This window comes from Mastigoproctus giganteus, chromosome 8 (assembly GCF_048544385.1).
Source record: "Mastigoproctus giganteus isolate SK-2022 chromosome 8, ASM4854438v1, whole genome shotgun sequence".
NCBI lineage: Eukaryota > Metazoa > Arthropoda > Arachnida > Uropygi > Thelyphonidae > Mastigoproctus > Mastigoproctus giganteus.
In genome coordinates this window covers 107957070-107981368 of record NC_143582.1, presented here as the reverse complement: position 1 = coordinate 107981368, position 24299 = coordinate 107957070, and the positions used below count along the sequence as shown (strand labels likewise).

The 24299-nt window shown below is 41.0% G+C and overlaps 1 protein-coding gene across 1 annotated transcript in view; it reads right to left on the bottom strand.

Moving 5' to 3' along the window:
• The window catches only part of Cad99C (cadherin 99C), a 318171-nt gene that overhangs the window by 37793 nt on the left and 256079 nt on the right, over positions 1 to 24299 (bottom strand). The window contains exons 20-24 of the mRNA XM_090378857.1: positions 12424 to 12482; positions 9786 to 10029; positions 7680 to 7889; positions 7328 to 7444; positions 515 to 646 (exon numbers count right to left, since the gene is read on the bottom strand). Of these exons, the coding sequence (XP_090234983.1) occupies positions 515 to 646; positions 7328 to 7444; positions 7680 to 7889; positions 9786 to 10029; positions 12424 to 12482 (762 nt within the window). The remainder of the gene's footprint in view (positions 1 to 514; positions 647 to 7327; positions 7445 to 7679; positions 7890 to 9785; positions 10030 to 12423; positions 12483 to 24299) is intronic.

Below are 24299 nucleotides of genomic sequence, written 5' to 3'. Positions count from 1 at the left end.
AAAAGTAGTTAAAAACATATTGCGTTTTTAGCTACTTTACCTGAGGGTTTTACAAATGCTCTTCTCAGGCTTATAGAAGATGTCTCTTCAGACCAGACTCTTTGCCCTTCTTAAGCGAGATATGATTCAACGGGTTCCGCTGTAATATAAGTAAGCATTCTTTCAAATTACTTAAACTGAAGACCATATTCAATATAAGAAAGACACGCTATTTAAATATATCCGCAGTTATTAAACATGAATACGACGACAATAAAATATGAAAAGAGGTCTCGGTCATCTTCCAATAACATGAACAGTAATTTGAACAGTTGTGGTCTGCAGTATGCTTAATTGGAATTCTTTCGATGGAATTCATAAGATTTTGGAGCGGCCTCTCGCAAGGCCTCCGACCAAAGTGAGCCGCGCACTGATTTGATTAGCGTGCACTTCTCCCACGTCCGTGACATAAACGATGTTGAAGGTTTCTTAAAGATATAAATGTTCTATTATCTCATCTAGCACTTGAACCTACCCTGTATTCAGAATCAGGTTCTTTCCTAAGGTCGTCCTTCACAGAGAGAACGCCAGTGTTGCTGTCAATCAGAAAGTAGTAAGGCGACTTCTCACGGCCACTAATCTCGTATCGTACTTGGTTACCAGGGGGCTGGAGTAAAAACAAAACAAAATTAGACACGAAAACAAATACGGAAATAATTAATGTGCTACTACAAAGCAGCCAAAAAATAAGTAAGTATACCTTAGCGAAATTGATTTGTGCACGCTGTGAAACAGTACCGTGTTTCATAATTTTAATATGAAAATAATATGAGGGTTAAATGGATCTAACTCACTCCGTGTTTGATTCAACCCTTTATTGAACTTAGGAAAACAATAAGAGACGTTTCGGGCAGACTTCTTCCGCAGTTCCTCGGCGCAACCCTAAGGAAATCCGTAGTCACTGGTTGGCTAAGAGTTGCCTTCTTCTGGGTTGATATTATCATATGTTTCTTCAGTGTCTTCAGCTAGGTAAAGGTTTTCTATCTTCGCACAGCAGATCATCGAAAGCACTTTTTCTTTTAACTTAATGAGCCAAAAAATAAATATAAAATGCAACACAGTCGGAATCTGCACGTTGAGAATTTAGAGCCCATATACAGCATTGTTAAAAAAAATTGGAGAGTAACGGAAGCCGGTTATCCAAATAAAATGCGCCGGTTGTTCATTGGTAGTTTGTTCATTCGTGTTGTAGTTGTAGTAGGGTTTTTAGGAGCATCAGCGACTGAAGCCATATTGTTCGGCGTATATTGTCTATAAATTGGGTGTGTTCTAAGGTCGATTTTCTATTTGCTGGACGAAAATTCCGAGTTTCTGGGAGAGAAAAAAATCACGATTCCTCGCGTGAGACCGATTAAGTCAGCCGCGTTGTGAAAAACGCCCAAAAAAAAATTCCTCACATCATCGACGGAACTGGAACTCGGTCTTTTTCAACCGGTGTGGCAAGGACTGCAATCCTACCAACGTGCTACCCACGAGGGCAGAAGGATGGCATCCGAAACATGTATGCTTCTCATTCGGTTCCTCAAGATATTAATCCATACAGTTATGACTGTATTCTGTTACCTGTCCTTTATTTTTTTATTTATATAACTTAGCTTCTGGACTCCATTCAATAGACGGTATTATTATTATTATTATTATTATTATTATTATTATTATTATTTCTCCCTGATTGGGGGTTCCACCTCGTGACAGTTATTGCTACCAAGTACACAGGGTGGTTGTTGTTGTTATGTCTGGTGTTACTGTTGGTCGAGGAACTCTCTGACTATCCTACTGGTGTTCAGGATTGAAACTTTCTGGAGTTCCTTGTAGGTGTTCTCTGAGAGACCTATTGCTGCTAGTCTGTTATGTAGTGTCTTTGGCACCATACCTATGGTTGACACGATGATCGAGATGGTCGTTACTTGTTGCATATGCCACACCTCTTTGATCTCCTGTCTTAGGTGTCTCTATTTCCTGATTTTTCCCCATGGGTTTTCTGTAGGTTGCCAATATTGGGTACCTCTATGTCAATTAGATAGGTAGCCTTTTCCTTCTTGTCCACAAGGGTTATGTCCGGTCTGTTGTGCGGGATTGTCCTATCCGTTATTATGGCGCGGTCGCAGTACAGCTTGTGGGTTGGGGTCTCTAGTACTGCCTGCGGTTCGTACTTTTAGTATGGTACACTTTCTTCGATCAACTGGTATTTCCTTGCTAGCTTCTGATGTATTATCCTGGCTACCTGGTCGTGTCTATGAGTGTACTCAGTCTGGGTGATCACCTTGCATCTCGCGGTGATGTATTGGATCGTTTCTGAGGCCAGGTGGCATCGTCAACCTTATAGACATTATTATTATTATTATTATTATTATTATTATTATTAATAATATTTTTATTAAACAGTATAATTATTTAAATAGTATAATTAATAACTAATCTCTTACTAGATCGTTCCAAATCTCAGTGTCACATACGTTGTTTTCTGCTGCATTCCTTTTCTAAAGATATTTGCACAGGGGTCGTTCTTCAATTTGGTATCTGTAGTCTCTCTTTCAAACCTATCCGAACACGGTTTCGATCCTGTCCGGAACCGGTCAGCATCCAATCACTGTGCAACTCCAAACTCAAAAACCCAACTTTTCTCCTTTCTCATTTAAACTTTCTGCTTCTGTTTTCAAGAACAACCTTCCTTTACATATATATCTTGAAAACTACAATCTACAGAAACTAAAGGCTAAAACTTCATCAGAAAGTATCTTTTGCCTTCGGAGCTTTAAACCCATATACTATACTAAATATTATTGGTTCGAATACCTTTTGTTTTTGAGTTTTTATTAATAAATAAATCAATCAAGCAGCAACTTAGGCCATATCGCGCCATATATAATGTCTATGAATTGGGTGTGTTCTGTGGTCAATTTGCTGTTTGCTTGAAGATAAACCAGAGTTTCCGGGAGAGAAAAAAAACCATGCTACCCTCGCCTAAGACCGACTAACTCAGCCACATTGTGAAAAAGGCCCATAAAAATCCTCGCGTCATTGACAACATTCGAATTCAATTCTTTTTTTCCATCCGGTGTGGGGAGAACAGCAATTATCATAAATGTACAACCCACGATGGCAACACTCGCGGCTTATCCAGACAATGAACAACAGTTTATGCCGTAAACTGGTTTATTTAAACAGCGTGAGAGTCTGTAGATAACCTCTTTTGCCAATTTGGTAACGTCCACTGAATTTCAGAGAATTATCAGGAGGCTTTTTGCTGGGAAGAATCTATCACAACATAGCTTCAGACGACTGTTGATCATTTGTTAGAGGGGGACCGGGGGCCAGAAAGGGAAGGAGGGGGGTTAGTAACCGTAGCCTAGTGGTCAGGCGCGCGGGTGCATAAGTACACGTGCCTTGAGTGACCGGGGTTCAAGCCCGTGACTACTGAATACGGTGCTGTTTCTTGTAATCTGTCTATCTTGTGAACTCCTCTGACCGTTTGGTCGTCCCGGAGTATAAAACAGAAAATTTATTTATTATTTAACCGCCGCCGTAGAGGCCGCCGTAGCCTAGTGGTCAGGCGCGCGGGTGCATAAGTACGCGTGTCTTGAGTGACCGGGGTTCAAGCCCGTGACTGCTGAATGCGGTGCTGTTTCTTGTATTCTGTGTATCTTGTAAACTCCACTGACCGTTTGGTCGTCCCGGAGTATAAACAGAAAATTTATTTATTTATTTTAACACTGGAACACTTCCCAAACATCAAAACAGATTATTATTATTATTATTTTCTCCTTCATGGGATTTTTTTCGTCCCGTGACGGGTAATACTACAAGTATATGGGGTGGTTGGTGGCGTCCAGTTTCTATTATTATTATTACTGGTCGAGGATCTCTCTGACTATCCTCACTGATATTCAGGATCACGGCTTTCTCGTCACAGAACTTGTGAGGGTTAATCTTCAGTGTTGAACGTTTGGAGGTTTGGAGGGGGTTAGGATGGTGTTATCATACTTGCAAACATCTTGGAAGCGCCATTGGCGTCTCAAACTTATCAGCTCTGGTGATCTAATCTCCGCATTTTAAGTTGGCCAGCTAAGTTGTACCATTTTAAGTAATGTTTCAAATTGTATATGTTTAATTTTTATACATTATTTCAAATAATGTATAAAAATTAAACCCTTTTCCAAACTCGTTACAGCACTAACTGAGTCACCCGATCTCACAATATTCAACAATGTAGCATCAGCTAGGAATTAATCAAAGAGCCAAAACATCTCTACATCCGGGCTTAACAGAGAAATGAGCAAACTACTTCTTTACAATGCGCTTCAAATGATCAGCCAATGTGGCATAATACGGTCAGCAATATTTAGCAAATAAGACTTACAGAGATGAAATCATTTAACAACTGTTATCCGACATGATGGCTTAAAAATAACAGACCTAAGAATAAATTCATTCAAGCAAAGCAATGGATCATTTCAAAGAACTTTGTAAGTTAAGAGAAACTAAATATTCTTTTATACATTTGGTCATTTTGTTCCTCTCTGCTCCTAGCATAACGCTACGATTGGTTTCTTCTTGGAAACAAAATAATTATTTATTTGTTTACGTGATGAAAACTTAATAAAATAGCTACGGACAATTATGAAACCGCACTTTCATAATAATATGCATTTTAAAATAACAGCGATAATTATCTGGAGATTAGTACTACAAAACCATCATTTTTGCGGCCCTCGCGGGTAACAGAGTCGATGTAGTAGTAGTAGTAGTGGCACATGATGCAAGAAAGCAAGTGTAGGAGCTTATGCAGCATCAGCCAAAAAAAAAAAAAAAAAAAAAAATCACACCATTCCCTCCAAATGCCTGTCCAGTTCCTCCTTAAATTTATTTAACCTATCAACTTCCACAACGACAGATGGAAGTTTGTTCCAGCAATTAACCACCCGCTGGCTAAAGGCAAACCTCCGCACATCCACTCTACATCCATCCTTTCTCAATCCGAACCTATGTCCCCGTAGGCTCGTAAGCTGAACAAGTGGAAGGATCCCACCAGAATCTAGCACGCTCAACCCACTCAAGGCCTTATAGACCTCAATCAGATCACCGCGCAGGTGCCCAGTCTCCAGCCACTGCAATTTGCAGAACTTAAGCCTCTCCCCGTAAGAGAATCCCTTCATTCCCCCCACCAATCGTGTTGCTCCTCTCTGCACACGCTCAAGCAAATCTACATCCTTCCCAAAATGAGGCCTCCAGACCCGCACGCAGCACTCAAGGCGCGGCCCGACCATTGCCCCATACAGAGGGACAATCACCTCCCTTTCCCCGCTAGCAAAATTCCTATACATCACCGACAAAACCCCATGACCTGCCCTAGTAGCCCGTCCGCATTGCTCAGAAAACCCCACATCTGACCGCACAACTACCCCCAGGTCCCTTTCACCTTCCACCACCTTAAGTGTGGTACCACACAGTTGGTACGCTTCTCCGGGGTTACCTCCACCCACATGCAGTACTTTGCATTTGTCAAGGCTGAACCTCAGTTGCCACTTCCCAGCACATCCGCCCAAACCATCTAGATCCTGCCGCAGCAGCACACCGCCATTACCGTCACCAACAACCCTGCCAACCCCTGTGTCATCTGCAAACCTCGACATTAAGTCTGACATACCCCCATCAATATCATTGATAAATACACAAAACAACAGTGGACCCAACACCGAACCCTGTGGGACTCCACTAATAACATCAGTCCACGAAGAGCAGCACCCATCGACTACCACCCTCTGTCTTCTCCCACTCAACCATCCTTTTATCCATTGTAGCAACTTACCCTTAATACCATACTGCTCCAATTTGTACAGTAGTCTTCCATGCGCAACAGTGTCAAAAGCTTTCCTGAAATCCAAGTATATGATATCAAAATTATTTTTTGCATCCAGTTCCTTTGTGACCACATCATAATAACCAATCAAATTTGTCAGACAAGACTTTCCCTTAACAAACCCATGCTGTGTTTGAATTATTGCTGCAGTATTGTCTAGATGATCCTGCAATGCATCTTTAACCAGTGACTCCATTATTTTACCCGGAACAGAAGTTAAACTAACTGGTCTGTAATTACTCGTGTCACCCTTCGATCCACCTTTGTGAATTGGGGACACATTTGCACATCTCCAGTCCGTGGGAACCTCCCCTGAGTCCAAGGATGCTCTCATAATTATGGCTAAGGGTTTGCTTAGTTGCTTTGCCGCCTCCTTTAAAATAACTGGATAGATCCCATCCACCCCAGGCCCCCTTCTTATGCTCAACTTCAACAACCTCTCCTCCACCTTGCTCTCAGTCACCACAAAATCATCAAGCACACTGCTACAATTTGATAACCTTCTTCCATTTTCAAACTGTAATAATTCCTCACGTGTGAATGTAGATGCAAAATACTCATTCAGTTTGTTTGCTATCTGAGCAGGATCATCAACAGTTGAACCATTGATGTCAAGTGGACCAATCATATTCATCCCCTTCCTTTTAGAGTTTATATAAGTAAAGGAATCCTTGCTGTTTTTCTTAGCATCTTTTGCCAAAGATTTCTCGTAATCCGCCTTCGCCTGCCGAACCTCCTTTGTGACCTGATTACAGACTAGCTTATATCTGCCACAGGCTTCTGCGTCACCTGATAATTTATATGCATCCCATGCATTTTTCTTCTCTGTTACGAGTCTCATTAGTTCATTTGACAACCATTTAAGCCTAAACCTTGAACGATATTTCTTAATCGGTATATAAAGTCTAGTAGCTTCCACGATTAATTCCTTGAATGCTTCCCACTTAGAATTTACTGTTTGTAACATCGTCAGTTGATCCCACTGTACAGAATTTAAAAACTGTCTGAGACCACTGTACTCCCCTTTACGGAAGCAAAAACCCTTTCCTTTACCCTTGACGGTAGTTACCTCTTTGAGTAAATCCCACTTCAGCACACTGTGATCAACCACCGTTCTTCTCACACCGGATGGAAAAGGCCTGGGTTCGAATCCCCTCGATTAGTTTTTCACAACCTGGCCGAGTTAGTCGGTCTCAGGCAAGGGTTGCATGGTTTTTCTTCCAGAAACTTGGTTTATTATCCAACAAAAAGTGCCAAAACAACTACGGCCTTATAGCCTTAGTTCCTTTGACACGTAACCCTTCTGTTACAAATAGGTGTGCACAAAAGGGGCTAAAAATACAATTTTTGCATATTCTACATTGCTAGTAGAACGTTCATACAGAGGCTAACAACGAAAGAGAAGTGATGTGACCAATATAGACTTACCGTTCCATCACCATCCGAAGCTACAACAGTAGTCACCACAGTACCGAGCGGAACGGTATCTTGAAGACGGATCGGAAGAGGCACACTGGTAAATACTGGCGGTACGTCATTTCGATCCTGAAACAGGAAGAAATCATTGAATTGTCACCCATATTTTAAAATTTACTATTTTTTAAAAAAAATCTTCTCGAGTATTAGCGATTATATGAGTATAAAGGGGTTTCACTGCAGATAAGATGCCTTCGACTTTTTAACTGTAAATGCTTTAAAAATTATGCCCTAAATAGACGAAGGCTTGTTCAGATCGTATATTAAGCACAGAGAATGAAGTGGAAAAATTAAAAAAAATTACCTGTACAGATACAGTAATACTGCAAGTTGCACGTTGGTCCGACTCTTCATTTTCCAGTGTTCCTATAACCAAAATGTAAGAACCCCGCTGTTCGTAGTCTAAACCCTTAAGAGTTCGGAGAATGCCGTTCACAGGATCGATTGCAAATAACTTCGTATCGCCATCTTTGATGATGTAAGTGATACTACTCACGGTATCGGGGTCTGTAGCCTGGAAATAATTGTCAAGAACGTTATGACACAATAATTGTAAATTTCATTTTTGTAACACTTAAACTAGAACAGCGGCTGATTCAACGCAGATTACACTGAAAATTAAAATTTAAAGAACCATCACTGAAATACTCGAATTTAACGTACTATTTTTTTATTTTTCGAACATTATTTTGACATCCACGTATTATACGTTGCTTTAACATCCACCAAAAAAACCCATCCTAATTACATTTGTTTTGACAAGCGTAATAGCTATCTTCTATCTTCTGGTAAATTTAGCAACAAAATAAACGCAACTCTGAATTTTGTCTGTTGCCCTTCGACAGAAAACTCATTCCCGATGTACTTGTTCCATTAACGTACTCAAAATTCTAACTCGTAAGGTCATATTCGGGATAAATCCCCCTTTCTTGCTCTATTGTTCATGATATGACTGTAGAAGTAAGCGTACACGCAGTACATTTATGTTTGCTTCTCGAATTTTATAAACTAGGCTTTCAGATATGGTTCGGACAAGTTTTCAGAAATACATTTCATCTGTGTACCAATGACTCCTAGTTGGAAACCGTTAAACGCTGCACCAGGAATTGTTAATTGAAGTAGAGTTTAGAGAAGGACAAAAGAACCATCAACGTGAATAAGCTTCGCAAGGTAGAACACAAAAACAGTACTGTATTTCAGATTGCGTCTTGTGCATAAATCACGAGGGTCGTTTCAGAACTTTGTTATATGTAATAAGACAACCAGTCACTAATCAATAGGAAACTTACTACATTTATCCCTTATTCTTTATTTATTTCAAGTCCTAGATCACACCGGCAAGTAGATCATATGGTAATCAAACAGTAACAATAATAAATAATGGTTAACCACATGTAAAGGAAACATTTCTTAAAAAAAAGTTGAAACAAATTCAAATATTGCAGGCTTCAGAAGCCTGCAATATTTGATTGCTTACTCAATCACAACTTCCATCGACCCACTCCTCCAATCAAACTAGCATCGAAAACATTTCAAAATAGAATCCCCGAAGTGGTTTCTTCACTAATATAAACAAAAGGTAATCACATCAGAGAGAGAGAAGCAGGTCAGAAAAATAAGGAGGATATGTCAACACCTCTCAACTATGGGTTGTAAATTGTTGACATATCCTTATCCTGCAATTCTGCAACGGTTGTAAAACATTCTCATGGCGATAGGTTTTATCTTAAGCACCGTCATAAATTGTCAGTATTATTTTATTATTCTGTTTCAAGTGAGACGCAGATGTCGGCCAATTTAAAGACTTGAGCGTTAGCTGAAGTTTTGAATAAAAATCGAAATTTATTCGATTTTTGTTAAAGGAATGTTAAGTTTTTTGGGCTTATTTTCGTAATTTCTCTGCATTATCGACATGATTTTCGTATTTTTAAGCGCAAATGCGTAAAATTCTTATTGTTTTAACCATGTCCGTCCGTCTGCCAGCATATAACAACTTAAAGAAAAAAAAAAGATAAACTGCAGCCATTATCAACTCACTACAGGATGGAAGCCTCCTCAACAATTCATGCTGAGGGAAATGGACCATAATCTGCCACGCTGGTCCAGTGCGGGTTGGCAGATCGACCGTATTCAGCAGTCAGGGGCTTAAACCCCGGTCTACTCAAAGAGCGTGTGCTACTGCACTCCCGCTCCTGACCACTCGGCAATAGATTTTCATGAAATTTTATATTCGGGTCTTATCGAAAGAATTTTCATTCGTCTTAATTTTCATTAATGGGTTTACAAGCGCCTTTATTAACTCGGAAACAATATACAAACACATATACCTACAAACAGTTAAACGCATAATGTCATCCCCAAGCGCTACTAAAATAACCACCAACGTTTGACCAGGGTCTCCTTTATTTACCTTCACTTGGACAATATCATAGTTTGCCACATTTTCAGGAACAAGCCCCTCATATGTGCTTTTCTCGAAAATTGGTTTCTCGTCTTGAACATCGTTCACATATACTGTGACACTCGCAGTGGCGAACCTTGCGTCTGGTGCCCGATCTCGTGCAGAAACAACGATGTTATGCGTCTGTTGTCGTTCGTAATCCAATGCTTTCCGCGTGTAGATGTGTCCACTCTGTGAGTTGATTTCGAAGTCACTGCAAATGAAGAGAATAATTTTCACAACTTTATATGTAATTTTACAATTTCAATTTAAAAATGCGCAGTGGAAGCGAACAAATAAAATTAAGTGCGATTCTAGACATTGAACTTGAAACCAAACCTCTTTAAAGACGTTGTACATATCGGAATGCAATACTACTACAAAATAAAACTGGCTAAAATGTTTTCCAAGTTAACGTATTACTTCGTATAACTTTTAACAATGACCAGGTTACCAATAGCGATTGTGATCAGTACTGCATCGGCTCAATTTAAATTGTTGGTGACCCAAAACTGGAGTTATTATGTAAACCGTTGAATTTAATAAAATGAAAAATTAACGATATAGTGAAAAGGGTTTAGCCTCAATATTTAAATATGAGATTAACCGCAATAACCTCATATCTAATAACGGCGTTTTCCTGTTTTGTTCCCTTTATTTTTCGTCAATGAGAAAATATCAACAAAAATTACAGAAAGTTATTTCTGTAATTTTTGTTGATACAAAAAAAATTACGTACAGTTCCACGCACTTTCTCTCTTTTCATAATTGAAACAAGAAATGATTTATGTCTACTGTTACAATTTCCCAAAATTCTTGAGTTGCCCATATTCTTCTATAAAAATGAAGCGTAATTATACACGTATAGAATATTAATTGCAAAATTTAAACTGGTGTACTGACTGTGCAATTAAAAAATTACACAGTCTTTGAAAAAATATATGGTCATTTGCGTTTTAAAATTGTGAAGTGCCGAGTTTCGCTATTCCTGTTTTTTCCAGGTTCAAAAGAGAAATCTGAAAAAGTTTTATTTTCACATATATTCGTAAAATATGCTGTGCATTTTCTAAAAAAAATAATAAAACCATTTTGGTACAGTTTCAAATGTTGTTTGCAGCAATATGAACTTAGCTTGCTAATGCTCTGATATTTGTAAAGTGTACAATTTTTAATAATAACTGTTCATGATTTTCTATAGTTTGAGGTGGCAACTAATAAAAAGGCTTTAAAATTTTTGTTAGGTTTTACAGATAAACATTATCAATATATATTTTATTTTACTGTACATTTAATATAGGAAATTTCCGTATAGAAAAATTCAATTAACAGCAAACCATAAAAAATAGCACATTTTTCTCTCAGGAAAATTTAGAAATGTTAAGTTTCATTTTATGATTCTAAACGCAGAAAAATTAGAGTTGAAATTTAATAAGTAATATGAAGACCAAACAAAAAATCGGGTAATATGTAATCATACAGCTTGGGGAGAAAGTAAAAAAAAAGTGAACTGATATGTAGCAACTACACTCTACTGAGGGTTCTAAAGTTTGAGATTTGCAACAAACCATCCTCCCCCATACCGGATGGAAAAGACCTGAGTTCGAATCCCATCGATGACGATAGGAATCTTTATGGGTCTTTTTCACAACGTGGCTGAGTTAGTTGGTCTCAGGCGAAGGTACCATGGTTTTTCTTCCCGGAACTCGGGCTTTTCATCCAGCAAACATAAAATCAACCTCAGAACACACGCAATTTACAGACGATCTACACAGAGCAACATGGCCTTAGTTGTCGATGCTCCTAAAGCCCAACAACAACCTTCTGAAAAGGTCTACAAGCTCTGGTATTTCAAAGGAAGAAAGAATGACAAGATATCAATCATAGAGCATCCCATGGCACTTTTAACTACTATAAACTTCGAACCATAGACACATATTAAGATGTTCCGCAATAACAAGTGACGAAATCTATTAGTCAGCAAGCGCCTTCAGAATAATTGTAAAAAGCACTTTTACCTATTATTCAAGTTCGCACCACAGGTAAGATACACATATCCATATGCTCTTAATCAATGTTATTTATTTTCTCGATAAATTAATTGATTGAATACGTTTTAAACGTTATGGTTTTATTTATATTTCCGCATCACTGTTTCAAAACCACTCTACCGATCATAATTTCTCCACTCACCTCGTCTATAACTGTTCTTTTGCGTTTATTTTCCTAACTATTCAGAATACTACTAACTGGTAAATAATACACCTTAAAGAAATAATAAATGAAGGAGTGAAACAACACAGAGATTTATTTTGACGGTCTCCACTGAATGTAAAAAATGGGTACAATATATATACTGGCCTATCATTATTATCCGGAAATTAGTCCTGGACTGGCCAGTCCAAATTTTCGACGCTCGTGTACTCAAACCAGTCCGTCAGAATGCATGCGAGAAGTATGACATGTAGCGTTTCTTGCAGATATAGGTATGGGCCTTCCCCGACGTGCTGCCACATCCATTATTGTCCAGGAAGTATTCTAGATAGACCTCAGCATAATTTAACACTAAACAAGAAAAAGAAACATCTGAAAAATAAAACATTTTACATACCTGTTTCCAGAAATGGAGTAGTAGACTTCACCATTCGCTCCAATATCATTGTCCCGTGCCTAAAATAGGAATAATAAGATCACAATATGAAAAAAAAAAATATGCACCTAAATTCACACTCATAACAATAAACTGAATTATCTCTTACAATAACTGAACCCTGCACCAGCACTCAGCCTTCGAAAGAATCCTCACATTCTGTAAAGGCGCAACAGTTGTTTTTTATTTCTTATGGCCAAACTAAAGGATCGCAAAATAAATGTGAAATAATACTCATGTTTACTATGCATTGAGTTGACTTTGCATTAACATCACCCACTTGTGTAGGAATAAACATATCTGTGACTCCAGTTAAGGCTCATAGTCGTGAACGGCTAATATAAGATTGTAGTTAGCTCAGGCAGCGATCATTTGAGTGTCTGCGAAGAAGAACTGGTTGACGTCCAGATCTTTACAACTTCGAAAGTCGAATATTGTTCAGGTAAAACGTGCAGGTGCCAGTAACAACAGCCAACGTGGTTAAGTATTCCAGTAGATTCGTGTGGCGAATCTACCGTGACTAAAACAGCGGTTGAACCACCATTCAAAGGTCACACTTTGGGAAACCACGTGTAGTCAACGATCGTGGTGAGTCACGCAGCTCAACGTGCGAACAGCAAGACCAATATCTACATGGTCTATGCTCCGGACGACTATGGCACTAGACAGTCGTCACGGGGATTCGTGCTCGCTGTGAGACACAAGAAACTGCTCCTTGCATGGGCATGTCAACAATAAAACTGGACCACCTGCCCTCGTGGGTAGTACAGCCGGTAGAATCGCCGTCCTCCCCACATCGGGTGGAAAAGACCTGAGTATCAATCCCATCGATGACGGGAAGAATTTTATGGGCCTTTTTCACACCGTGGTTGAGTTAGTTGGTCTTAGACGAGGTCAGCATACTTTTTTCTCTCGGAAATTCTATTTTTCTTCCGGCGAACAGAAAATCTTCCACAGAACACGTGCAATTTACAGTCAATTTACACAGAGCAATCTAGCCTTATTCGCTGATGTCCCTAAAAACCTTACAACAACAACAACTAGACCACTAACATATAGAAATCTGTCCAGATCTGATGAATTCCGTTTCCAAATCTATCATGCTGATGGAACCATTCGCATTTGCAGAAAGCAACATGAGGTCATGGCTCATGTTGCTTTCTGCAAATGGGTATTGGGTATGTTGAGGGTATAACGGCTCCTGGGATTTCTCCCATCTCCGCGTACGTTCTCTGTATCGAGTGATAGTGCCCTGTCAATGCCAGAGGTTTGACAGTGTGTGGGTCATGTAGAATGTACTATGTTGTGCCCATTGTTCATCCGGCCTGTCAGCTGCGAGGCCCCTAGTGGGGTCTGACGTTACCATACCCAGCGACGGAGACGCCGGCCGGGTGTATCAATAAGACGGTTTGCTTAATAATACGGTTTGTTTAAACATTCAGTGGGGTTTTCGCTGAATGAGTTTTTCTAGAGGTCTAATAGTTCGGGCAGTAATTTGGGTGTATTAGATTTGGACCTATGTGGTAATACGCTGTGTAGGAATAGTTTTGGAAGGGGAGGCAGGAGACTAGGGGGTAGAAATAGAAGGAAGGGATTGATAGGGAAGGTAGTCCCTCTTTTTCAGTGGGCATGCCCATGCCACACCAGAAGGAAAAGTGGGATGGCGGGAGGGGAGCAGACAGTGAAAGCGTCGTCCCCCTCTCGCCTGGGAAAGGGGAAAAAGCAGGCTGGAACAGATGTCCAGCCCCGTTTTCCAGATGGCCTTCCTTGGCTTCCAGAGGAACCGTCCAAGGTTCAGAGTATGTCCGTTCCAGTCCTTGTGTTTAGGTAGTCCTTTCAGGAGTCACCACACCACGGAGCACTCAGTGGTGCACGGGGAAAGAGACACTTTGCCGTTTCCATTTAGTAATTGCAGTTTTCTCGTTTTGTCTTGTCCGATTTTCTGGTTGTTGTCATATCTGGCTTCACCTTGGGAGGGTTGGTGAGAACGTAATGATTTTGTTGTGTTGTTCTGTATCACTATTTTTATGTCAATCTGTGTAAGGCGATGAGTGTTCTTCGCCTGGTGAAGAGCTGCTGAGCAAAGTTTGTTAGTGCTCCATATTTTTCACTCGAGTCCAGCAAATGTGGTTCCATATTTTTTGGGAAGTACTTTATTGTAGTCATTAATCTACATCGCAGGTCTTCATAGTTTGGACAGTTATACATGACGTGTGTCCAACTCTCCGCTTCACCACACATGCATCTCGGGTCTTCTTCCAATCCCATCTGGGCCAGCTTTTCTTTGAACGCGTCATGGCCTGTCAGTACATATGATGTGTGAAGTCCTGGTTTTAACCAAGTGAGCGTTTGCGGGAATATTTTTTCCAGGTTCGGTTTTGAATTTTTTTGTGATTCAGCCTTTGGTGGTTTCAGTCCAACGACGTTGCCAGATTCGGGTGAGGTGGTTCTGAAAACTCTTCTTTTCCTCTTTGCATGGCGTGCTCTTGTTGACCGTGTAATCTAGGAAGGTGCAGGGAAGTCCCTTCACTATATGGCATTTGATTCCACTGTTTGCGATTTCCAAGTCTAGGGAAAGGACCCCCGCCAGGACCTGCAGGGCGTTAGTGCTTGTGGTGCTACAGGCTTGCGTGGTAGTGAGCAGTACAGTTCTTTGGATTGCGTCCAGGGTTGTCCGATTTACAACCATTGCTGTTTTGGTGTACCAAGCCAGAGCTGCGTACAGAATGGCTGGAAGGAAGACTGTTTTATAATATAGGTTGAGGCTATGTTTTGATAACACCCAGTCCCGTCGTGTGATTCTTGCTAGTAGGCCAGCGTATCTTTTTATTTTTGTGCGAATGTAGGATGGGTGTTGCTTGAAGGAAAGATTGTTATCAAGAACAATGCCAAGGTATTTCATTTTGCCGGTTAAGCCAATGGTCTTGGTGTCAATCTTAATTTGAGGTGGCCTGCGGATATCAAGTCTGCCCTTGAGTAGAATGGATGTAAAGAGGCCTGGGAAAGCACGCCCTCCAAGTCAAGGATGAGAAACTCATCCAGGATAATGTTCCACAGGAGAGCCCCCCCCACGACTGAACTCTGGGGGCATCCTCTGCGGACCGGTCGGTGAATTTTACCATATGGTGCAGTAACCTGAATTCTTCTGTTCTCAAGGTATGATTTAATGGTACCAAAGAGGTTTCCAGGCAGCTGAGCCCTTCTGAGCCTCGCCAGCATGCTCGACCACCATGTGTCAAACACCCCGGCAAAGTCCACGGAGATTGCTAAGAAATATTTTTCTTGGCATGCAGTAGCAGAACTGATGAAATGACGCAGGGCTTCGGTAGTGGACGATCCTGGCTTAAATTCGTATTGCATTTGGGCGGTCAAGTTTTCTGTTTGATAGTAGTGGCTTGTTCTTGAGTGCAGCAACCTCTCAACGAGTTTACTAGTAACTGGTAGGAGAGCGGTGGTCTGTAAGAACTTGGTAGTATAGGTAGCTTTGTGGGATTTTTCAATATTAGTTTAACTCCAGCAACCTTCCAAGAGGTGGGAAAGGTACTGGCATTCAGACATCTATTGTATAATTGGAGTAATAACTGCGGAGCGTATTCTACCACATTTTTAATTATTTCTGCTCCAGGAGATCGGGACCGGGGAATTTTTTATTTCTAATTTGTGCTGCAGCCAAGTTCAATTCCTCCAGTGTGAAAGGTGGTTCCTGCTGTCCGCTGGCATATGCTTCATTATCGGCACAGATGGCAATTTGTTCAGGCAGAGTTGGTGTTGCTGGTTCAGAATAGATAGCTTCCAGTATGTTGCTCACCTACTGATGCCAGTTTGTTGTCAGAGTTCCTTGTGAAGTCCGAGTTGTGGTAATAACTTTTCCCCTGGGAGCTTGTTGATGTTGATTTTATACACCACTCCCCAGGGTTCCCTGTTTCCAGTTTCAGTAACTAGATTTTCCCGAGGTCTTGCATTTGCTTTTGACTATTTCGCTAGTATACTTATTTCTCGCCGTTCTGAATACAGGGTGTCTCAAAAATACACGACATAACTTCAGGAATGACTACCTCATATGTAGAAAATATTTTATATCAACATAGTTCCGGAAATGCTTGGTTTCCGAGTTTTGAAGGTCTGTCTATGACACTTAACTGTTCACATCACCTTATCTTATAGTAGTTGTTCAAAATGTCTAGCTTCTGCCTGAACCGGCCTCACATCGACGTCTCATGGACTCGCGAAGACGATGCCAAATTCCTGGCATGTTTCGCATTGTCTCACAACCTGCCACAATTCGATTACCTACCCACAGATCAGGAAACCTTCGATTCAGGTAATTGCAAGCTAGGTGGCTGAAATGTGCATCGTGCATGAAGTATGCTTGTTGGCGAATGATCAATGGCGTGTCGTCCAAGAAATCAGGCATATTGTTTTCCAGAAAGTTTCTGTACGCCTGCCCTGTAAGTTTGTTTGGAAGTACATGGAGCCCAAAAAACTTATCACCAAAAACACCCGTCCTGATCATGAGGCTAAACCGCTGTTGGTGATGTGATGGACGAATTGCATGTGGGTTTTCCTCAGCCCCATACATGCTGATTGTGAAAGTTTTGAATTCCGTCTAGTGTGAACTGTGCTTCATCTGTGAATATCACTAAGGCAGTAAAGTGAGGAGTTGCACCATACTGTTTAAGGAACCACTGGCAGAACATTACTCGCGCAGGGTAATCTGCTGGTGACAAGGCCTGTACACGTTGGAGATGGTAAGGAGACAGTTGGTGTTCTCGCTACACTCTCCAAATAGTCGAACGTTGAACAGTAAGTTGCATTGCTATTCTGTGTGTGCTGATTCCTTGAATGTCATCCGAATATAAGTTCCATCAGCGTTTAGACTCCCAGGTAACAAGTACAGCTTGCCTGGCATATATGAGGGAATGTCTGTGACAACCTCAAGAACCAGCTAGAAAGAGAGCTAGCATGCACAACATCCAAAATCTCCTCCTCTACTTCAGGAGTCGTAGATCTTGGTCGTCCTCTGTCGGCAGCACAAGGTGTTAAGGTCCCATGTTCACAAAGGCGGCGATGGCTACCTTCAAACGTTTTCCTGTCTGGACACCTTCGTTCTGGGAACCTTTGTGGTACAAACGACGAGCCTCCAGAGCATTGCCGTCCGCCAAACTGTACATAAAGTGCATATCCGCTTACTCTTGATTTGAGTACATGGTCGGAATGGAAAACCACCAGATTCTGTCAGTACCTTGTGATGAAGGAAATAACCTGCGGGAGATAAGACAATCCGGTTAATAACTCGAGAACCAAGCATTTCCGGAACTATGTTGATATAAAATATTTTTATTGTCTACATATGGGGAACTCATTCCTGAAGTTATGCCGTGTATTTTTGAGACACCCTGTATATTCCTTAATGCCTCCACTTCAGCTGGCGACCAAGTTCGTCTCGCTCTCTGGAATGATTTTCTTTTTCTGATGATGTCTCGTCTAAGGTGTTGGATCTCTTTGGTCCACCATGGGACCAGTCCTGGGGTTTGTTTTTTCCTCTGGATGGTCTTTTGGCTTGCATTCGTAATGGCCTTTGTGACGCTTCTTTGAATCTCATTGAGATCTGTCAGGCGTTGTATTTGCTCCATTTGCCTAGCAGCCGCGGGAAAAAGGACTTCTTTGAAACATTCCCAGTTCGCCTTTTGAACCACAAAGAGTGTCTCCATTTTTCTGGGAATTTAGTTGCGCTCCAGGTTTCTTTGTAGGTGATAAGTAATTACTCTGTGGTCGGAGGTTGTCCACGAGTCCTGGACCCACCAATTCAGGATGTAGCCCGCCAGACTTCCAGTGGCCAGGGTGACATCGATAGTCGACTCCCACAGAGTGTTGCAAAATGTTGCCAGTTGGTTCGGCCTGTTTATTATGACCAGTTGCGAGGTCGAGATGTATTCTTGCAAGAGCTGGCCGTTTCGGGTTCCGTTCCGGTCCGGGGTCAGGCTGTGCCAGCCCGGGGACCGATAGTTTACATCAGCTCCCACCAATATTTTTTGACCCGGGAGAGCATTTTTTTCAGGTATATGACGGCAAAGGTGATTTATTCTCCCAGTCTGCAGTAAAGTGAGACCGCATAAAAGGGACCCAGTGGTGTCAGTACTTGGGCACAAGCTGCCCAGGGGGTGCATAGCTGAGTTATTTTCGTGACAGTGCAGTTCGGATTTTTTACTGCTATGGCTGCCCACGGAATTTCTTCCTCTGTCTGTATGATTTTATAATTGATTGGGTATCCACACACTTGGTTTTTGTGTGTAGGGTTCTTGCAACAGCAATATGTCTGCTCCTTCCTCATCACCCTTGATTCTGAGCTGCTCTGCGACAGCCCTTGCTTTCTGTGCGTTAAGCTGCATTAATTGAACTCTCGTTGTGTTATAGTGTTTACTGCGTCTCTCCATAATCGGTTCTGAGTTGGTAGAGACTCTTGGTTTTAAGGTAAATGGGGCATTTTAGATCCCTTACTGAATGTGAACATTCTTCAGTGGAGACACGATTTGCGGTTCAAAAGGCGAACTGGGAATGTTTCAAAGAAGTCCTTATTATTAACTTTGCAGACTTGCAGTTTAAGCATGTTGGATTTTGTTCTCTGTTTGGGCACGTCTTGTATTCGTGGCCTTTACTGGAGAAGTGGCCACAGGTGGGGGTATCCTAGTTATAAGTGTGGGTGGTGTGGCCAAACCCGCAACACCGGAAGCATTTTGGCCCAGTAACGTGCTCCCAGAAACGATGGGAGCCCCACTCGATGTAAATTCTATTCTGGTGCTTAAGACTGTGCCAGGCGGCTGGGGCCAATTCAATAACCCAGTTTCTGTTAGATCCCGTATTTGGTTTCGTGAAGTATCTGGGCATGACGAGGTTTTGGCGTTGTTCTCGCTGGTGTAACTCTCGCAAGTTCGTGGAGACAATTTCTGAGGCAATTTGACTGGGCATCAGGTCTTTGTTCACTTCAAAGACGATGATGGTTGGACCTCTTTTCTTTGGCATCTCTGCTGTAAGCCCAAGGGCAGCAATTTTTGGGTTATCCATTATTTCTTGAATATCTCCCCTGGCCTCCGTTTCCTACATTTTTGGTTTTTCATATGGATTTTATCTGTATGGTTTTTAAGTCCTCCTTTAGTTCTCTCATAACTGTAGATTTTATTTCTTTGCTTGTCTTAGCTTTCTCAGTATTTTCATCATCAGCGGGTCTGAGGACGACCAGGTTCGATGTCTTCAATAGTGGTTGGCTCTTTCTTTGTGGGACGCTTGTTGTTTGCTGCAGTTAGTTTTGATTTATCCTCAGCGCATCGGCATATGTGGGCACACGCTGTAGCATTTGTTTTGCCCCACATTCCATATAGGCTTGCAGCCTCGCTGCAGCTCTCTCACTTTCAACGTGTGTTTCTGTTATGATAGTTTCCATCTTGTTAAATATTGTGACGATTTGTGCTCGCACTCCTGCGGAGGTTCTGCTCGATTGCTCCTTAAAAATGCTTTCAAGGGCGGTTTTCAGGCTGAGTGCCTTTTCGTGTATTGTTCCCTCTGGGAGAGCAGGGTCCGGGGGGGGTCTCCTGTTTCTCCTGAGGAATTCTTCAAGATTGTTGTTTTCTCCACTGTGTTCCTCGATTTCGTCGGTGACCTCGTTTCCCTTTCGCCTTTTCGCCCCATTTTCTTTATGCCTTTTCTCTTTGTTTGTGGGGTCCCAGTTCAGGGATCCTCACCGTCTTCTTGGCGATCCAAAATTGTTAGGTGGTTGTCCCCCCCCCTTGTAGTTGGGGTTCTTTTGTTGATTTCTCTGTTTTTCCTTCCAGTTTTTCTGCTGAATTTTTCCAGTTTCTATAGTAGGAGGGCTCTAAATGTGGCCGAACGCCTTAAATCTCAAGTCTGTGGCACTATTTGCGGCCGTGTGATGCAAAATTTAAGTTTTTTGGTTATCCCCTTGGGGGAGGGATTAATGAAATCAAGGTATTGTATTTCCCAGATTGGTTTAAGGTTTTTACTTGCTTGTCAAGTCGGTTGGATGTCGACGGCCAATGGTATGCCTTCCTGCCGATCACGTGACCAAGTTGTTGTTTTAATGTAGGCTGGGAAGGAGCAATGGCACCCAACAATGAACATAAATAATTAGAATGAACATAATTTAAAGGAACTGGATGCAAAAAATAATTTTGATATCATATAGTTGGATTTCAGGAAAGCTTTTGACACTGTTGCGCATGGAAGACTATTGTACAAATTGGAGCAGAATGGTATTAAGGGTAAGTTGCTACAATGGATAAAAGGATGGTTAAGTGGGTGAAGACAGAGGGTGGTAATCAATGGGTGCTGCTCGTCTTGGACTCATGTTATTAGTGGAGTCCCACAGGGCTCGGTGTTGGGTCCACTGTTGTTTTGTATATTTATCAATGATATTGATGAGGGTATATCAGGCTTAATGTCGAAGTTTGCAGATGATACAAAGGTTGGCAGGGTTGTTAATGACAGTAATGGCAGTGTGCTACTGCAACAGGATCTAGATAATTTGGGCAGATGGGCTAAGAAGTGGCAACTGAAGTTTAACCTTGACAAATGCAAAGTACTGCATATGGGTAGAAGTAACCCCAGAGAAACGTACCAACTGTGTGGTACTACACTTGAGGTGGTAGAAAATGAAAAAGACCTGGGAGTAATTGTGCAGTCAGATATGAAGTTTTCTGAGCAATGCAGACAGGCTGCCAGGGCAGGTCATCGGGTTTTGCCAATGATATATAGGAATTTTGCTAGCAGGGAGAAGGAAGTGATTGTCCCTCTGTATAAGGCAATGGTCAGGTCAGGCCACGGCTTGAGTACTGCGTACAGGTCTGGAGGCCTCATTTTAGGAAGGATGTAGCTTTACTTGAGCGTGTACAGAGAAGGGCAACAAGATTGATGAGGGGAATGAAGGGATCCTCTTACCTATCAAGAGAGGCTTAAGTTCTGCAAATTGCAGTGACTGGAGACTAGGCACCTGCGCGGTGATCTGATTGAGGTGTATAAGGCCTTGAATGGGTTAGCACGCTGATGGGATCCTTCCACTTGTTCAGATTACGAACCTAAGGGGACATAAATTCAAATTAAGAAAGGACAGATGTAGAACAGATGTGCGGAAATTTGCCTTTAGCCAGCGGGTGGTTAATTGCTGGAACAAACTTCCATCTGTCGTTGTGGAAGTTGATAGGTTGAATAAATTTAAGGAGGAACTGGACAGGCATTTGGTGGGAATGGTGTGATTTTTTTTTTGGCTGATGCTGCATTAGCTCATACACTGGCTTTCTTGCATCACATACCACTATTACTACTACTATTACTACTACGTGACCAAGTTGTTGTTTTAATGTAGGCTGGGAAGGATCAATTGCACCCAATAATGAACATAATTAGATTACACAAAAAAGAAAATAAACCAGGATTTTAAAATATGAAGATATATCATTATGTAAATTATATAGGTAGTAATCGGAGCTCGAGTTCGTTGTTCTACACAACTTTTCTATCTTCTGTAACAATATTAAGCAATAAAAAGACTAAGACAACGTGCCATGCCACAAGGCCGGCAGTCCGCTAACAGGTTTCAAGAACATAACAATAAATTCTCTGTCTTTCCATGGCCGCCTCAACCCAAATGACCATGTTTGGAACCTACTAGTAAAGGACATCAGATGTTACAGCCATTTACTGCCTGACCATGTGTCGGCATTATGGGACAAATTGTTAAACGTATTTATCACAGGATACTCTGTAAAACCTTGTGGAGTCCATGCCAAGCACGGGCTATATCATAGACAAAAGGTAGCCCAGCGAAGTATTAGGTAGGAGCTGCTAATACAAAGCCAACTCAGTGTATATCACGGATGGAATTACGGCGCTATAAGTGTGAAAGTGTGATGCAGTGTGATGGTGCTAGGAGTGCTAAAGTATCCGCAATCAAATTATATTGGTGTACATCACACCAAAAATACTTAAAATTATTATAAGCGTCATGTTCCTGCACGTAGATGTTTTCATTAAAGTTTGAGCACGCCCATTTCTAAAAAGACCATTCTTTCATCTTGCATTGCTGTATTAATCACTTCAGTATGTTTTGTTTTCCAGGAAACATTTAATAGCCTTTGAAAATCAGAAGAAAAAAAAAACAATTTGAGGTGTATCTGGTGTACAAACTACCTACATCATGATTTAATTGAGAAACGAATAAATTATGATTACAACTACCAAATTTATCACTAAACGCTTCGTACAGTGAATTAATTGAGGAGCGTGGTAATATAATTTTTGAACAACTAAGAATGGATTCGGACAAGAAATTAAGTGAAAAAAAAAAGCCAAATTAATGAGAAATCGTGATTTGAATGCTACGCCAGCTCTCATAACATCATGTCTGACATCATTGTATCCTTTCACCTGATTAACTCTCGTCAATATGGATTTTGTTACTGCACAGGTATATATTACTTCTGTCGTCTCTTGGCAAATTACATTGAAAACTTGAACAAACTGAAGCAGTTATGCTACACAGTTCTTAAGGCTATCGATCGAATTTAGCCTATAGGATATCTGAATATGCCTTCATCTTGTGGTCTGTCTACTGATTTTTGCAATTCGGGGCAGTTTCCTTTCTGTCATACATTTTGTGGATGGTAGAGTGCTCTCTCGTTCTCTGTCCCAAGGTTTCATTCTTTCACCCTGTCTGGTAGCGCATTGGCTATGATCACTGCTCTATTCCGCACCTTGCAGAAAAGGCCCAAGTTAAAATCGCGTCAATAGGAGAAGAATTTTTATGTGCTTATTTTTTATACTGATTACTGACTTAGTCTGTCCATAACAAAATTACCCGGGGACTTCGCCAGACACCCAAGTTCCCAAGAGGAAACTCATTTTTTTTAAACTGATAAAAAAACAAAAACAAAACTTCCAGATTCAGTATACTGACGTGCTTTTAATTTCTTTGACGCAAAAAACAAGCAGACAGGCTATCATGTGTTCTTGACATACTCTTTTTTTCCTGTATGACCTTCTTCTATTGCTTTAGAAATTCTATCCAGATTTTTGTCTGTTGATTGTGCACCACAGTCCACTTTCTAGTAAAACCCTGGTCTACACAGACCAAAACCGTTGAATATCCTTACCTTAATTCTCCAGTTCCTTAAGTGCTGATCTTCAAGTTATCATGAAATAAGGTGTGGAGTACGAATTTAATTAATTTCTATTTTTCCAAAAAGGAGGTTGAATTTAGAGAATGTAAAACCATAGATTTTTATCTACCATCATTAAGACTAAATTTCAACGGCACCTAGGATTTTTATCTAGAAGAATAATGAGGTAGTCACGTAGGGACTTTGAACGGGCCACTACAAAAAACTGCCGCATTATTCTTCCCAAAACTAACCATTACACAATGAACTTCATGATCGGTCCCGCAAAATACTGTGAGAAGCAGATCGAACCCATTTAGACTCAAACCACGTACTTGACGATAAGAACAGCTTAGTCCTTTCAAACTGTTCTTCACGTTCGTGTCCCCTAGTTCTTCTATCTAATAAGAAAACCGCACACACCGAGATTTGTTTCTGAGGCCATGTCATTGGAACATGACACTAATGCAAACCAGCGATTGTTTGCAGCTATGGTTTACGCTCCTACACACCATCGCTGTTCATTTCGTTCATGGAAACTCCTTTGATTCAAACACTAAAAGTGCATACTCTAATAATTCCGTCTATACATTTTAGATGTCTTCGATGATTCTTTGCCAACTTCAAGCACTGTTTCTTTAGACAGCATAGTCAGTGTCAACTTTTTTTTCG